The 18,220-nt window shown below is 37.4% G+C and overlaps 1 protein-coding gene across 6 annotated transcripts in view; it reads right to left on the bottom strand.

Annotated features, from left to right (window-relative positions):
- Nucleotides 1-578: 578 nt before the first annotated feature.
- The window catches only part of RIMKLB (ribosomal modification protein rimK like family member B), a 129,160-nt gene continuing 111,518 nt past the window's right edge, over nucleotides 579-18,220 (bottom strand). For all 6 annotated transcript variants that reach the window (XM_044941051.2, XM_006069770.4, XM_044941050.2 and 3 more), the window contains 4 exons: nucleotides 13,148-13,378; nucleotides 10,316-10,402; nucleotides 8,552-8,755; nucleotides 579-4,950 (listed from right to left, as the gene is read on the bottom strand). In XM_044941051.2, coding sequence (XP_044796986.1) covers nucleotides 4,487-4,950; nucleotides 8,552-8,755; nucleotides 10,316-10,402; nucleotides 13,148-13,378 — 986 coding nt within the window. In that variant the 3' untranslated portion in view covers nucleotides 579-4,486. The remainder of the gene's footprint in view (nucleotides 4,951-8,551; nucleotides 8,756-10,315; nucleotides 10,403-13,147; nucleotides 13,379-18,220) is intronic.

Genomic DNA, 18,220 nt, shown 5'->3' with positions numbered 1-18,220 from the left:
GTCTTTATACTGTGAGCTCACTGTGTATTCGGAACACCAACCTCTGAAAAAGCTTAAGCCAGAGTAGCACAATGGAAGAAACATACAAACCCAAAACAAAAACAAAGCCAAAAAAGTCACACTCTGAAATAATTATAGACATATATGCAAGAAACGGAAAGATCTAAATGGCTAAAGCAAATCCCCCAAGAAAGTTCTGAGTTCATCCCAACTAATTCATACTTTACCCCCAAAGGTTTTTCTATAAGTAAATTATTTGCTAGATGAATTTACACATTGTTTTTTGAAACAAAAGTAATTACAAACCCACGGGTGCCTTCAAAGTACATAAAGAAAGGAACTTTTAAAAAGAAAGTAAGGTTAGCCTTGTGATGGAAAAAAAAAAGGAGAATCAAATTACCTGCCGGCAGGCTGGGGTTGTGCCTGAATCCAAACCGCTGCATTTACCATTCACTCTACAGCTGCATTATTGGGGGAAGGGGAGTTTAGAAGGGCACTGACCCCGAAAGTTCTCAATACTTCTCACTCATCATCAGGAAGGGGGAAGAAGGAAAGTTTTTTCTCTGGGTATTTTTTTGTTTGTTTGTTTTTGTTTTTTTGGCTCCTGAAAAGGCTGGCAAAGAACAGTAATAGTGCAAGCAGTTAGAATATTTCTTTAAAAACAATTTAAAAAATGCAAAACATTATGGAATTTAAAACACCACATTTTCGTTAATGTAGAAAGAACTGTCACTAGAGTTAGGCAGCCACCCCAAAACAGCATGGCAAAAGGGCAATTGGTATAAAGGAAATAAAATATCACACAAAAATCCAAAACAAAACTAAAAACATTTCAAATTAAACCTGGAAGACTAGGAGATTCCAACAGCAGATTTCTGTCCACTACTGAAACATTCCAAAATCCAAGCTTCAAAGGCGCCTAAATGTATCTTAAATGAAATTTTGTTTTGTTTTGTTTTTTAAGGAAAAAAAAAAAAAAGGAAAGAAAGAAAGCAGTACCTCGTTATAAATCCTGCAATATATTACATTAAAAAATATCCTAGTACAACAAAAACAATTTTTAAAAGAAATTAAACAAACAAACAAACAAATAAAAACAGTAGCAGCAGAGGTTACCTGTCTGAGCACCTACATTTTCTTAGGAGGGGATCGTGTCTCACCAGCCATATAGCCCATAAACCTTCTCAAAAAGAGTGAGTGAGCCAGCAGAAAAATGTAACACAAGATTGGATTTCACAATGTCTCTAAGCGCCCCAGACCCCAAACTGGGGATTCACTGAAGGAAGAGAATTTCTTTTTCCTTGTTTTCTTCTTGAGAAAAAGAAGAGATGATCATGAAAGTCAATGACTTCTTTCAATGTCTTCAATACCTTCTCAAAAGTCTGATAAAGTGGTTGATGAAAACAAGTCTCTCAATGGATTTTTTTCCTAAATATTCCAGGATGTTTTCTTATTTGATAGCATATACAGAAATATTTCAAAGTTCAGTGGAATTAAAGCCAGCAGAAATGACCAATCAAAAGAAAATAACTATTAAAACTTTTAAATGGAATAGTTCATATCTGTATGTTTGTGTATATATATATAGTCCGCTTTTCATCATGGGTGACATAAAAGCAATATCAGAAAGAATTATGTTTAAATACAATTCAGAATTACAATTTTAACAATATATAATAGTTTTACAATAATTCAGATTTTCACATGATAACAACTATACATATTTAGTTAATACACATTTTTAACTCTCATAATAGCAATAAAGATTTTAAGAAATTTACTAAACAATATGAAAATATATTTAACTTTCACTTAAATATCTGGGCTGGTTTATTTGGGTTCTTCCAGTATGGTTTGTTCATAGTCTTTACTTTTTTGAGAGAATTCAAGAGGACATTTGTGTTCTTTAACTCTAAGATGACCATTCTTGCCCTTCTCATTCTAACATATGAGTGTATGATCTAGAAGTAGGTTGGTAAGGCTATGTTTTAATAGAGTGTGAATGCACAAAAGATGGATAGTGAGCAAAAGTAACAGTGAAATAATCTCAGATATTTTTTCTAACGTAGTTGGTCAATTTGATAATTTTTTACAAGGCTACACCTGTATCTTTCCTGGTGCCTTATCCCATCCAAGAGAAACCTTGAGTTTTTCATCAAAGAGAGAGGTATTCTACTTGTGTTTTAAACTGCACTGACCTATATACATGTGATATGTAACTATTCCAAGTATATGTGTCATAATCTATGTGGCAACCAGATGGTCTCTATACACATATGAATTATGATTTAATTAAATATTCTCCCTTTTCAGTTCTCTATCCCAAATAGTGTGCACCTTCCAAAGTACGGTCATTCAGTAAAACAAGTACCAAGTGAGCCAGAGGTACTTATATATGCCACAATATGTCCCACGATAACCTGGTACAAGTCAAATTCTTTTAGATGAGATTAGAATATCCTAAAGTAAACCAGAAACTCCTCTTATACATCTTTTACTAAGGTGAAATGAGACACTGCACAGATTAGAGGTACTATTCTATTTGTCAACAATCAACCTTTCACTCCATTTTAATATTATTTAATTCTATGGAAAAGAAAACAAATTTTATTACATTCCTTTTTTTTTTTAAATGGGGGAAAAACTGTACAATAAGCATGATCAAACCTCTGTTAGAACTGGTTAATACTGATCTTATTGCCTCGAAGTCTCTCTAGTAAGTGTCCAAGAAATTATGTTTAAGGTCCATCTGAAGGAAAAAAAGCACTGGAGAGGCAAGAAAGGACTTGGGTAAAAAGCTTCAGAGGATTGTAGGGAGATGGAACTTGCTGCTTAAAAAAATTACGTTGAATTCTGGATCATCTCTACTTCTTAACACACCTTCCAAACCATTCGTTGGAATAGTTTCCCATGTTTAAAGGCTCATATTATATGCAGTTTGGGGGCTTTTATGAATTCAGAAATAAAGAAATATAAAGAGAATATTGAAGGCTTCAGAGTAGGGCTATAAGAGACTGCTAAGTCCCCAAACAAAAAATGTTCAGTCTACCCCACCGCAAAATCTATGTGTAACAGGAAAAAATGCACAGCAAGAAGCAGAGGGAAAGCATGTAGCCTTGAATAAATCATACACTGGACAGTCTAGAATCAAAGAAAAAAGCAAACAACACACATATACACAAATGCCTAAAAAGAATCTATTCTCCTCATATCTTCAGGTGAGTACCTCTACCCAGCAGAGTACAGTTATGAAAACAACTTGACTGTTTTTTTTTTTTTTTTAAGTAAAAAACTGTGTTTCCCATCATGCTCCATTTTCTAGTATCTATCCTTTTTGATTGGTTGGTGTAAACAAAAAGCAAACACATAAACATGCATGCGTGTGCAAGCACATGCGCACACACACGCACACACACACAACACCCTCTTAAAATGTGAAAAATGCAAATAAATAATGATGGAATCACTTCAGTTTTATAGTCAGGAACTTATAGGCCCTTGATTTGCTCCCCCAAAATATTTTTCCTTGTCCTTATTCTTTAAATGCCCAACCACCAAAAGAAAAAAGGAAAAAATAAAAGGCTTAAATGCACATGTTTCAAGTCAGTGTCTTGTTAACAAAAAAGGTAGCATTTTCTTCACTTTGGCCATTCTTAAAGATGCAGGCATAGATCAGGGAATGTTAAGACTAGCATGTATTAAAAAAAAATGCAACATTAACAGAGCATATGTCTTTCAAAAAAGGCTAAAACACTAACAAATACAAGTCAATGCACATATTTTTAACTAGTGCAATTTTATCTACAATGGAGTAAATGTTGTTTTGTGTGCCAGACATTGCAATACTGTTCATTTCCCTTTTATCATGCATGCAAACATGCCAATTTTGTCATTAAAGGAAATTTTTATTGGGTCACACTCACGTTGCCCTCCCACCCATATCAAGGGTTGAAAAAAGTCGCTAAAAGAGTCCCTCAGGATTTCGTAAATATGAAGATAAAGCTGCTAGTTAATAGTGTATAGGCTGAATTTTCAGATTTTTAAAAAAGAAAAAATTATAATTTAGGTGGATGTTTACCTCATCCGTTAAAATGCAATATGAAATTACACTCCTGTGAAATTTGTACCAACTGTACAAAAACAAAAAGGACCATGAAAAAAATTCATGGCCTGAGAGCCTACACATTTCTGAGTAACTTAAAAGAGTAACTACAAGAGCCTAACATTTTTCTGTGTCTCACCTCTTCTGCCTCTCTATCTGTAGCATTTGTAAATAAAAGTAACACCTTAATAGCAGAGATCATGTCTATCTCCCACTTCTTCCCTCCTAACTACTCCTACTCAATTTTCTCATCTTCCTGAGCATTTTTCATGAACAGCATTGCAAGTTGGTTTAAAAAAGAAAAGAAAAAAGAAAGAAAAAAAAAGAAAAGAAGAAAAAGAAAGTTTTACAAGGGTTTTGTTGGTTAATTATTTACCGGTGGAATCACTCCACCAGGAGTTTGATTTCATTGGCTAGCAGTTGGTTCATGTTGAACAGGCCCCCTGGGAGCTTGGTGAGCAGCTCTCGCTCGGTGGTTTCAGGGTCGCTGTCAACAGAGCTGGAACTTGCGCTCATGTTGTCGACAGCAGTGTTGGCTGGGGGACCCAGCTCCGGCTCACTAGTCTCACTGGCCGTGGACACCACGGAGAGCAGGGACATACGCCGGGTGAGCCGGCCAGAGGGCAGAAGGGAGGCGGCATAGTCCGCAATGATACCAGCTACATCTAGATTACAAGCCTTATCAAAGGCGATGAAACCTACATTTGCATTGGCCTCGCAGACACAGAAGGAGCCGTCGTCTTTCATCAATAGGTCAATGCCACACACATCCATTCCTAGGATATTAGACACCTGGATAGCTAGCTGCTTCCCTTGTTCACTCAATGAGCACATCATCCCGACACCACCTGGCAAAAGAGAAAAAAAGAAGTGATACGTTTTTGGAGTAAAATTAAAGCGGACCTTAAAGGTAACCCTGCTAAGGTTAACCATCTCTTCAAAATCTTCTAAATCAACAGCAAAAACAAAACTGCTCTGCTAATGTAAAACTGGGACTCTGAAGTCTAGAACTCCTTCATTAGGGAATCCTCTTGCAAGCCAGTCTCAACAAATTGATGAGTGAGTACTTTTTCAATATGTTATATTTTCTGAAGACAATGAACTTTGACTAAAGCCTATCTTACTTGCAATAACATGGAACTTTTGCAAAAATACAGTTAAACTAATATTGTTATTGGTTTCTCTCAGTTCCAGATTTTGATTTCTAAAAATAATAGAGATGCGTAAGAGAGAATCAGAGAAGGCAATGGCAACCCACTCCAGTACTCTTGCCTGGAAAATCCCATGGACGGAGGAGCCTGATAGGCTGTGGTCCATGGGGTCGCTGAGAGTCGGACACAAATGAGCAACTTCACTTTCACTTTTCACTTTCATGCATTGGAGAAGGAAATGGCAACCCACTCCAGTGTTCTTGCCTGGAGAATCCCAAGGACAGGGGAGCCTGGTGGGCTGCCGTTTCTAAGGTCGCACAGAGTCGGACATGACTGAAGCGATGCAGCAGCAGCAACAACAGAGAATAGAATCTAGGAACACGGTTCTCTTGCTCAACAGCCCCTATTCTATGTGTCATCCCTAAGCTGAAAGGATCCTGGGGCTTAATGCAGTTGGCTGAGTGTAGGGGAACTCTTTGCTGGTATCTGAGAGAAAAGAATTAGAACTAGATTTTCTAATTTGGTGACCAGCTTCAGGAAGCTTTAGATAAGGACCAGAAAGCAAAAGAACTCTGACAAAACCTTGGCTTTAAGAGCTCAACAGAAGGAAAATTAACCTCACTACTATGTGAGTATTGCCTGACCCTGAAAAGACCAAAAGTCTTTTGCACACATGAGTAGGATTCAGGTACCCCTCCCCACCTGCCCACCACTATCACCACCACCACCACCAGTGAGGCTGGAAGAGTAAGGGAGAAAAGCCCAGGAAATAGGAGGGCTTTGTGGGCACACTAGTCAACGAATTAAAGACTGCTTCTCGGCATCCACAGTACTGATGGATCTTTAATGCTCTGTAACCATTTGCAATGCTCCAAATAACCAGAGCAGAGCTCTGATGTGATGGAACAGTAAAAAGAACAAAAACAACAAGCCACCTACAATTTGAATAAAAGAAAAGCATTAAGTTCAAGTTTAGCACAAAAAAACTCTCCGAACTAAAACAAAAATGACTACCCAACTTAAAAACTTCCATAGCAGAAATGAAGGAGAGTTGCTTTTGTGAGTATAACTTGGAAAATCTAGCTTAAGAAATATTTTGAAACACATACAAAAACACTGAGGTGAAGCCACAAACAAAAAATTTGCTAACTGAATCAGAAAAACTCCCCAAGAAGGAAAGAAGAGTTTTCCTGAGGCTTAAAACGAGTAGGTCTGATAGAAACACCTTACTAAAATCCACATTGGACAGACTGAGAAGAGACACATATCTAAAAATATCCTGACAAAACATTGAGCTTTTCAAGTAAAACACCAAAAATAAGAGAACAAAACAAAAAACTTACAAAGAATATATATTACCTACCCCCCCACTTCACCCCCGCTGCCCAATCAGAGTAGATTTGGACATTCAATTGTAAAAGTGTAAACTATAAAGCAGGCTTCCCAGGTGCCACTAGTGGTAAAGAATCCACCTGTTAATGCAGGAGACACAAGAGACACAGGTTTGATCCCTTGGTCGGGAAGATCACTCACAGTAGGAAATGGCACTCTACTCCAGTATTCTTCTCTAGAAAATTCCACGAACAGAAAAGCCTGGCAAGCTATAGTCCATGGGTCCACAAACAGTCAGATGTGATTAAGCATGCACACATAAACTATAAACCAGTAGAACTGAAGCAAGACTTTTACAATCAGGATCCTATCTCAGCCAATACATCATCCTCTCTTAAAAAAGAAAGCAGTCTCTGAGGTATCTATCACTCACATACATCATCCAGGGAAAATAATCTAGAAAAGATATTAACAGCAGATGACTAAAAAACTCAAGATATGGGAAGGAGCAGCTGGGGAATAAAGAGTGATGAGTAATAATTCTTGCAATATGGGTATGTGTGTGTGCATGTCCAGTTGCTTCAGTCATGTCTGACTCTTTGGGACCCCGTAGACTGTAGCCCACCAGGCTCCTCTGTCCATGGGATTCTCCAGGAAAGAACACTGGAGTAGGTTGCCATGCCCTCCGCCAGGAGATCTTCCTGACCCAGGGATCGAACCTGTGTCTCCTACATCTCCTGCACTGCAGGTGGATTCTTTATCACAGAGCCACTGGGGAAGCCCCAATATGGGTATAATTAACTGTACATAGATAAAGACAGCCTAGGAATTGATAAAGTAAGCTCTTGATTCTTGAAACAGAAGAGATAACTCAATAAAAGAAATTCTAACCCATACTTGAACTAAAACTATTAAATGGTTTCACCAGAACAATGGAAAATAAAGCCCAGGAAAGCAGAAATTTTTGTCTGTTTTGTACACTGTTATATACAAAATACTGTTAAAACAGTACTTGATGCTCAAAAATATTTGTTCAGTGAATAAATGAATCAAGAGGAGGGGAGCAGGAAGGAAAGTAAGACTGTTCTAGTCCTCTCACTGGGGAGAGAGGGAATAAGAGGTAGTGCATTTTCAGAGTAGAGATTTCAAGGAGTCTGGACATGAAGTCTTACACTAGTGAAGGGATCAAGGATGACTCCAAGGATTTACTCTAAACTCGAAAGATACAGCTGCCAATAAACAATAAGGAGAAAACAGTGTGTGGGACATACTGGAAGAAGTAGTTAGATGGGGAGTTCAGTTTTGGACATGTTGAGACTAAAATCTCTAACAGTTATCTATATGGAGCTATTGACAAGCAGTGACATGTGTGCCCAAGTTCAAGAAGAATGCCTAAACTGGAGAGATAAATTTGAGAAGAGTAACATATAAATGGCATTTAAAGCCACGAACTAAGTAAGATTACTAAGAAAGTAAAATAAACAGAGAAGAGGAAAACACCTAGACTATGCTCTGAGGCACTTCAACAATAAAAGATCTCAGAAAATATACATTTAAACAAATGAAAATCTGCAATATTATCTGGACCAACAAGTTAAATAGGTTAGGACACAGCCTAAATGAACCTTAATTATATAGAAAATAATACTGGGGTGGCCAAAAAAGTTCTGTAACATCTTACAGAAAAACCCAAAAGAACTTTTTGGCCAATTCAATATAAAACCAAAGAGGGAAACTGGTAGACACTTCATAGGTGTGTGAATTGCATTACAAATTGAGCCTGGGTGAAAGCAAATTTACACATACATAAATTATGTTCGTATTAAGTCTATTAATGATATTTATATGTGAAAGATATATTTTGCAACTTATTAGGTAAAAAGATCTGAGTTATATACAAATACTCATTGAATAAGCTTAAATAACACTACTTTACATCACAGAAAAACTCCTGCATTGCTTTTACCTAGTGAGCAGTTGCTTTGCATCCTCCCATCTGTAGAACAGCGTAACATGGTGCCAACCACACGGCCTCCCACAACAATGACACGTACATCCCTTCCATGAGATTCTTTAACATACTTCTGGAACAGGTATGGAGCTTCATGGCGAATAAGGTGACTTAGATCAGCCAAATGGTGCTTATCTCGAGCCAAGAAAACCGCTTTGCCTGTGACCAAAAAAAGAGTAAGAAATGAGTATGTCATCAAACTATATGCAGTTGATATCTGCTACCTGTATCTTCTTGTGTCCCATTCTACTTTCTCAGAATCAGTTGTCTATGGTCACTCTCGCATTCCCCAATCTCTTAACAGAATTTATTCTGGTATATATTGTGAGGCTGGGTTCTTGTGAATTGTATTTCTTCAGGTTAGCCAATAATACTAGCCTCACTTATCAGTAAAACATTTTTCTGAGTTAAAACGTATGTTTTATATATTACGCAATATTAAGATACTATATTTGCATTTAGTAAGATAGTAGTACATTACTACTTTTGTGCCAATAGAAGTGTCTGTTTTTAAAACTGGTGCACTGGGATGACCCAGAGGGATGGTATGGGGAGGGAGGTGGGAGGGGGGTTCAAGATTGGGAACACATGTACACCCGTGGCGGATTCATGTTGATGTATGGCAAAACCAATACAATATTGTAAAGTAATTAGCCTCTAACAATAACCCTGTGTACGAGACAGCAAAAGAGACAATGATGTATAGAACAGTCTTATGGACTCTGTGGGAGAGGGAGAGGGTGGGAAGATTTGGGAGAATGGCATTGAAACATGTAGAATATCATGTATGAAACGAGTCACGATACTGGATGCTTGGGGCTGGTGCACTGGGACGACCCAGAGGGATGGTATGGGGAGGGAGGAGAGAGGAGGGTTCAGGATGGGGAACACATGTATACCTGTGGTGGATTGACTTCGATATTTGGCAAAACTAATACAATATTGTAAAGTTTAAAAATAAAATAAAATTTAAAAAAAAAAAAAGAGGAAAAAAAAGCCACTTGTAGCATCAAAGTAAAAAATAAATAAATTAATTAAAAAAAAACCAAAACATAGTTATAAATACTCTGACAGTCTTCTCATTAAGAGGAAGGGGAAATCTATGTCCCACTGCTTGAATCTAGGAGGGGATGTAACTGCTTCAACCAACAGAATACAGAATAAGGAATGCTATCTGACTTCTGAGGCTAGGGTGTAAAAGGTCACACAGATTCTTTGTTCACTGGAGCAGTCACTGTAGGAGCCCTGAGACTTCTTGGCTGACAGGAGAAGTCAGGTAGAAATAGTGCACTGAAGTCCCAGCTGAACCCTCATCCAGTTATCTGTCAAGGCACTAAAGCTTGGAAGTACTTGGATTTATGAATCATTTTACCCCTTAAAAAAATCATTACTTAATCCAAAGTTATTAAGATATTTTATATACTGTTTTCAAACAACATAAATTGGGATGAGGACGATGGTGTTAGTGATCTAGAATCCTTGTACTGTTGAAAAGGAAGATAGATCATTAACTTGAGACTCAGTCTAAATTAAGTATGCATCTTAAAATGTCCAAGATAACCACTTAATGAACAGAAATAGCTTCCAGCAAAACTCAACAACTCACAAAAGCCTTCCACAAGTCTGAGGTACCACACCCCTAGCAATTTCCCTACAATTCTTTAGAAGTTCTGAAGAATAGTTTCAATATTAGGTATAATAGCAACAATTCATACACACCTCTATGACCACGTGTATTCTTCACTACCATTGGGAACTCCAGTACTTCTGCTTCATCAATCATTTTAGCAAAATTTTCATGACCACCTGGTTTGAGCAAAAAATAAAATTTAAGAATAGCAGCAGAGGTGTTTTATGATAAATTTTATCTAAAGTCAGCAAGACAAAGAAGGTAGAAGGTAAGAACTTAATGGCTCAATTTTGTCTTCAGTTAACTATCAGTTTAAAACTACTTCTTTTTAAATTGATAAAAACTATTAAACTATAAACATTCTAATATCCAAATCAAAGAAGTTAACACAAAGTTTCCTAGTTTTATTAACATTTTTCATAATTTTTTATTTTTGGTTGCACTCCATTTTCATTGCTGCGTGTGGGCTTTCTCTAGTTGTAGCAAGTGAGGGGCACTCTTCATCATAGGACTTCTTATTGTTGTGGGTTCTCTTGCTGCAGAGCACAGGCTCTAGGCACACAGGCTTCAGCAGCTGTCACACAGGCTTAGTTACTCTGCAGCATGTGGAATCTTCCCAGACCAAGAGTTAAACCTGTCCCCTGCGCTGGTAGGCAGATTCTCATCCACTGTACCCCCAGGGAAGTTCTATTTTTCATATTTTCATCCTTTATTCTTCTACCACACAAGTAATAGAAGCCCTAAGATCAACTTTAGTATACAGCATTCTATTTGGATTAAGAAATAGAAGAGTGAGTCAGTGGGGAAGACTCATCCAAAGTTGAAAAAATGCTAACATGCATGTGTGTGTGTGCTCTCACTCTTATCAACTACACAAATTAATTTTTCTTTTCTCTATTATAAACCAGAGTTCATTCTACCATGAGCTTCTCAGGTAACCCACAGGTTATATCTTGTTCTTTCTGTTTATACTTCCTAGCAACAAATGATCGGAGAAGGCAATGGCACCCCACTCCAGTACTCTTGCCTAGAAAATCCCATGGACAGAGGAGCCTGGAAGGCTGCAGTACATGGGGTCGCTGAGGGTCGGACACGACTGAGCAACTTCACTTTCACTTTTCACTTTCATGCATTGGAGAAGGAAATGGCAACCCACTCCAGTGTTCTTCCCTGGAGAATCCCAGGGACAGGGGAGCCTGGTGGGCTGCCGTCTATGGGGTCGCACAGAGTCGGACACGACTGAAGCGACTTAGCAGCAGCAGCAGCAGAAACAAATGATAAAGAGCAAAAATGGATTGTAGTTGCAAAAAATCAGCATGGCTGACAGAATAATCAGACTAAGAAAAAGTTCATTAAACAACTGCAATATCATAAATTTGTAGCTTAAGAGAAATTATGATTAGCCAGTCTCCACATTTTAAGCCAGATTTGGTTAATATACTTTGCTCCTTTCCATTCTCTTAAAATCAGTACTATAGACTGATGAGGTAAGCTGTAACATTTTAAAAGAAAAAAGAACTGTTAGGAAGAAAGAACTATTCATATTGTCTCTTCTTGTGCAATTGCTAAAAAGAGAAATGGTATCTACATATGCCATACAAACGGGCTGAGTTCCCTTCTTTAAAATATTAAAAATAACAAGAGGACAGGAATTTCTTTTTAAAGCCTCTCCAACTTTTCAAGCATTCGGCTGGACATTTTAATGAAAAACTACAGTGATTTATAGTAAGCCTGATTCTTTCCAAACTAGAAAAACCGGAAAGTCAGGAATATATTAACACAACAATGTTTATAACAGTGCTACTTCATCAAGTGTGGTCAGGAACCTCTGCCTCTGTGACTTCTTTGCTACTGATATGTGTCCAGAAAAATATAAGATGAGTAAACACAAGAAAACAATTTGGCATCGTTCTGATATTTTTACAGTACTTTATGTATACTGTAAATTGGTTTTAGAGCACTATAGTATTAAAAACCACAGTAAATTTTTTTAAAAATATAAAAATGGTCCTCTCCCACAGATGACTTCAGAAGCAATGGTTTAAAGCATATCTAGTGTCATTTTCTTTAATTTTTTCAAAATATGAAAATATTTATGAAGCATTAACATGAAAATGGTAATGAAGATAATCAGAAACTATAGAGCAATTATCAGATTCTTTTACCTCAGGGCTTGTCAAACTGAGGACAGATTTGGCTCATAGCCTTTTTGTAATAAAGTTTTACTACAAAATAGCCACGTTTACTGTTTAAGCTTCGTCTACTGCAGCTTTCAGGGTTCCCTGATGGCTCAGTGGTAAAAGAACCTGCCTGCCAATGTAAGAGATATGGGTTCGATCCCTGGGTCAACAGATCCCCTGGAGAAGGAAATGGCAACCCACTCCAGTATTCTTGCCTGGGAAATACCATGGACAGGAGGGGCGTGGTAGGCTATAGTCCATGGGGTCACAAAAAAGTCAGACACGACTTAGCAACTAAACAAAAAACAGCAGCAGCAGCTTTCACAATACAACAGCTTTACTGAGGGTCACAAAAGAGAACATATGGCCTGGAAAGCCAAAAATATTCACTATTTGACCCTTTACAGAAAGAGTTTGATAAGTCCATTCTACCTATACCAAAGAAGTGAAGTGAAGTGAAGTCGCTCAGTCGTGTCCGACTTTGTGACCCCCTACCAGGCTCCTCCATCCATGGAATTTTCCAGGCAAGAGTACTGGAGTAGGTTGCCATTTCCTTCTCCATACCAAAGATAAGTCTCATAATTCTCCTGCCTAGTTTGTTAAAACTTAAAGTCACTTCTATAAGAAGTTCTTTCATGTTCACAAATTTCCTTGTATCACATAACCCTATCAGTTTAGTAGGGCTTTCTATATTATCAGTGCTCTAAAACTGAGGCAATAAAGTCTTATTAGTAAACTCACCATAAGAAAAAGTATCTGGCAGAGGAACACCATGACCTGCCAATTCTTGAAACGTCCAGAACTTATTAACACAGTTCAGGATGGCTTGAGGTCGGTTCATCAGCCTGCATCCCATCTTCTCTAGATGGCGCAAAACAGTGATGTCACTGTCACTCTGCACCCAAGGGGTTGGTACTCTCACTACCACCACCTGCGGGTAGGCGGTGATTAGTTCTCCATTGACACGCAGACCTGAAATACACAGGGATAAAACCAAAACCATCAAAGGAGAATATACAACAAAACAGAGAAATAGATACATACCAAAGTTCAGGTCTCAAAACTAAATGTACTATTCTGCTAACATTTTACTGAGACAGAGACACATTCCTCCCTAAATCATTTTCTTTTGTAAGAAAAAAAAATTAATGAGAAGAATTTATGTACTGGGTAAATAAATTCTGGTATATGCCAATACAATGAAATATTATGTATTCGATAAAAAAGACTGTCATAAATCTCTATGAAGAGATTTATGACAGTCTTTTTTATCCCTATGAAGACAGAAACATGTCCAGATTTGCTTTCAAAAAGCAAAGAACTTGGTGTTTACATATGCTTTTAGTATTTAAAAGAGCGGTTTCTTCAGTTTTGTCCAGTACCATTCTATTTTTGAAAAGGTCCCAAATAATGGAACAAGGTACTCGAGTTGCTTCTTAAAACCTATATTCATTAAAATATATATACTTATTAAAACATTCAAATATAAAAATATAATACATTTATCCCATCCAACATCCCAGGTTATTATTAGTATTTCCCCTAATGTTAACTAAGTAAAGAAAAATATGTAGGTAATTTGACAAATATTTTGTTTGTATCATTTTGTGGCACTTTCTTTCATCATGTAAAATTATACCAGACATCTAAGCCAATGTAAATATAGCTTTATTGGGGTCAGTGGAATTATACTTGAAGATACACCATATAATCAACCCCTTACTCATGGATATCCATTCAATAAATATTAATTACTATGTGTCAGGTTCTTCTAGAAGTTGGGAAGATTGGTAAATAAGGTATATCAGCTACCTGTAATCACCATGCTACATATTACATACCCAAGACTTTTATAGGGAGAGTGTGTGTGTGTACAACATATTTTCTTTATACACTCATCTGATTTGTCAATGGACATTAATTTTGTTTCCATGTCTAACTATTATGAATAATGCTGCTATGAGCATGGGGGTAACAGATAAATCTTCAAGATAGTGATTTTGTTTCCTTTAAGTAATATTCCGAAGTGAAACTGCTGGATCCACAATTCTGAGTCAAAGAGACTATATCTGTTCTGATAAGGGAACTGAGGTTACGAGCTTGATATTGCCTATTGATACATCCCTATCTTTTAATCCTTTCCTGTATGGCAGTGGCTAGACACACCTCCCAGACCCCCTTACCAGCAGGATTCCAATTGGAGAATTCACCAGTGAAAGATAATTACACACTATTTTAAAGGTCAAAGTAGAAGTCATTAATCTCTGGGGGCAGTTATGGGTAGCGCTGTGGTCATCAGCAGATGTGAGGTTTTTGGCCAATGGCTCCAGGCGTTCTCCTCATAATCATGCTGCTAGAGATCAGCAGCAGCAGATTTCTGCAATCCTGCATTTTCTCATTTCTTTGGCTTTTATGCTGACTTGCCTCAACAGGCAAGATTTAAACAGCATTTTCCTTGAAATCAGAAAAAAGCCTAGTGACCAAATGAATGGAAAAAAGGTGAAAAGGGAATTTGGTTTAGGGCAGAAGATGCTGACTCTGGATCATAGATATGATCTTGGTGATAACATAAGGTCATCAAGGTAGAACTATTCTGTAATAGTTGAAGTATGGATAGGAACTATACACATATGTATACAGAATTCATACCTGGTAGGAACTATACACATATGTATACAGAATTCATACCTGGTAGGTGGGGTTGAATGTGCACCTACAGGAATCAGCCCAAGACTTAAGAAATAGGGACATATAGGCTGAAAAACGAAAAAGATAAAATGGAAATTCCTAGGACCAAGACCTGATGAATCTCAGCAACGAGAAGGAAGCAAAAATCTGAAGAAAAATCAGTCAAAAAACTCAAAAAACCTAGTCTTAAGTATTATTATGAAAAATAAGAAAAGTCGGTGTTACCAGAAGAAAATAATCAAATTTGTTACATGAAAGGTAAAAAGAAGAGTGAGCAGAAAAAAGATACTTTAATTGTCAAGAGAAAATTCATCTTCTCATTTCCCTAAACTGGAGTTTTTGCTACTTTTAAGACAGGGGATTAAAGGTAATGGAAGTATTTCACTCTAAGTCTGCTGCCAAAAAAAAAACTGGGAATATGGGAGTACTTTACCCAAAGCAGTCAGATCTACATAGTACACTATAATGGCTATTACTGAGGATGGAAAGAAATTCAGTGCCTCCTGTGACAAAAACACTTTATTACTCCAGGCAAGCAGAAGGTGATCTGAGGCTACCCAGAAAAACAGGGGCAGGTACAGACGAATGTGAATCCCCAAAAAAGGCAAAGTACTACTGATCTCTTGGGTACTTTTAGTAAATACAACTTATCTTTGATGTAGAGCTTACGAAACTGAAATACAGGGCAAATGACTCTTTTCCTTAGATCTCTGTTATTCATGATACACAGGTACAACTGCACTTATTTAATAAGTACATAATAAGTACAATTGTACTTATTATGGCCACAGCTATTCATTCCAAATGAATGTGCTACCAGTCAGTTCTGCTTTCAATTCCACTTCTTTTTTGCTTATCATCTTAAATGGTAACTTATGATGCTATTCATCTAACTTTGTTTCGTACTGCGATAGAGATTTCAATGTAAATATTCTAGATGTAAGTTTTGGATTAAGTGTATGATTAAACATCAAAAGTCAGTAATGAGTTAACCTTAGAGTAGCAATGGGGCTGGGAAAAATTTCTGTTCCTGTATTTTTTGTATAAAGTGTATTATGTATTAAAAGGCTGCTGCTTTGTCACGGCAAAGTGAGAAGGTGCTAAGGGCTGATTCTTCTCCTAGTGGAAAGATTCCTTTGGGATATTAATCTCCTTGCCAGTAATTAAGTGGGAAATCTCACTACACCTGTGCTTTTTGAGTCTAGTTTGGCTACACGATCAAGTATTAAGTGTTTTTATCCTCAGGGAATAAGAAACAGACAACTGACAGGGCTCTCTGCTGACTGGCATTTCTTTTTCTTCCATCCTTTAGAGTTCAAGAGTATTCATCAGGATTTCAGCAATCTTTTAAAGCTGACATAACTTTAAGTATTTTAACTGGAAGTGAAGGTGCTATTTGTACATGATTTAAAAGCCACATAATCTCTGTGCCAAAAATCAAGGAAGCACTCAAAGATTTAAGACAGATGAATTATGACAACACTAGACAGCCTGAAAGGGCTTCCATGAATGGAAGGGGTAGTCGAAAACAAATTTTGGACCAGAAATCTAACATATTCTTTCTCAGGCTGTGAGTTCTACCTGGAAATAGCAAGTAGGCAGGATAACAGAGTCATAACTTCTGAGCACTCCCTACACCCTGCTAAATTAACATTCAGTTGTTTAGGTCAGTAACCTAGAATACTAATCCATTACTTAACTGACAAAGCTATTAAATTCACCACACGTAAAATCTTAAAAAAAAAAAAAAAGACCACATAATTCTGAACGCTTTAAAATACTCAACTCATTGTAAATCTATTTTTCAATATTTTAAATAGGACATTAAAAAAAAAGACTGCAGCAAGGGGGCTTTGGTCACATTGGACTGCTGCCCATCATAAATACAGGTCTATCTCCACATCAGAAAGGTCTTCTTAAACTTAAAGGGGGGAAAAAAATAAAAAAACCACTGGCTTATTTGTCCCACAGGTCCCAAAAATGTAGAAAGAAATAACTGCCCAAATTTTGAGAATAGGGCAATTAGTAATGAAAATCTGTAGTACCAAGGGTCAAATAATTCTCAAGAGTTATACAAAATACTTAAAAAGTCTTTATTAAGGCTGGGTTAGAACTCACATATCTAGAAATTATCAAGTATCAAAAAACCAGGCATAATGTAAGAATCCATTCTTTTGAGAATATATATGTGTTTCCTATCTGCTCACCTGCTTCCCATCAAAATAAATTTTATGTTTCCTATCAAACCATCCCTCCTTAATATCCTCAGCAATCCTTTTCCCCCTCAAATTTGTTTCTAAGACTTGTCTCACTATTAATCCCAGATAGCAAAAACAAACTTTCTCCAAAGATGTCCTCTTTGGAGAGTGACTAGGAACCAATAACATTTCTTTCCCAGGTCCCTCATCAGTGGTCCAGAAAGAAACAAAAGGGGACTACTTTAACAGTGTGCCTCATTATCACTGAGCACTGCTGTGTAGCAGCTGACAGTCATGTGTGAAAAAAAGGGAGAGGGAGAGAGAGGAAAGGACAAAGAGATAAGGAAAAGTATAAAGCAAACAAACAAGCATTCAGATTATGACTGTTTATTTTAAAGACATCTTTTATTGAAGGCAATGACTGGCTAGCTTCTGCCCTGCTGCTGCTGCTGCTGCTACTAAGTCACTTCAGTCATGTCCGACTCTGTGTGACCCCATAGACGGCAGCCCACCAGGCTCCCCCGTCCCTGGGGTTCTACAGGCAAGAACACTGGAGTGGGTTGCCATTTCCTTCTCCAATGCATGAAAGTGAAAAGTGAAAGTGAAGTCGCTCAGTCGTGTCCGACCCTCAGCGACCCCATGGACTGCAGCCTTCCAGGCTCCTCCGTCCATGGGATTTTCCAGGCAGGAGTACTGGAGTGGGGTGCCATTGCCTTCTCCAAGCTTCTGCTCTAAGTGCCTTTAGAAACTATAGAATCTGGAGTGAATATAACCAACTCTATCCTCAAAAGGAGGTAAGATATAACAAATACCGAAAAATGTGATGCCACTAAATACTTCTAATTAAACTCCTTAAATTTTATAAATGTTGGTATTCGAGCTCAGCATGTTAGAGTACATTCTCTTTACCTTTTCTATAGTTTACAAT

Source organism: Bubalus bubalis, chromosome 4, assembly GCF_019923935.1.
Source record: "Bubalus bubalis isolate 160015118507 breed Murrah chromosome 4, NDDB_SH_1, whole genome shotgun sequence".
NCBI lineage: Eukaryota > Metazoa > Chordata > Mammalia > Artiodactyla > Bovidae > Bubalus > Bubalus bubalis.
Note: the sequence above shows the minus strand (reverse complement) of the source record. Positions and strands in the feature narration are given on the sequence as shown.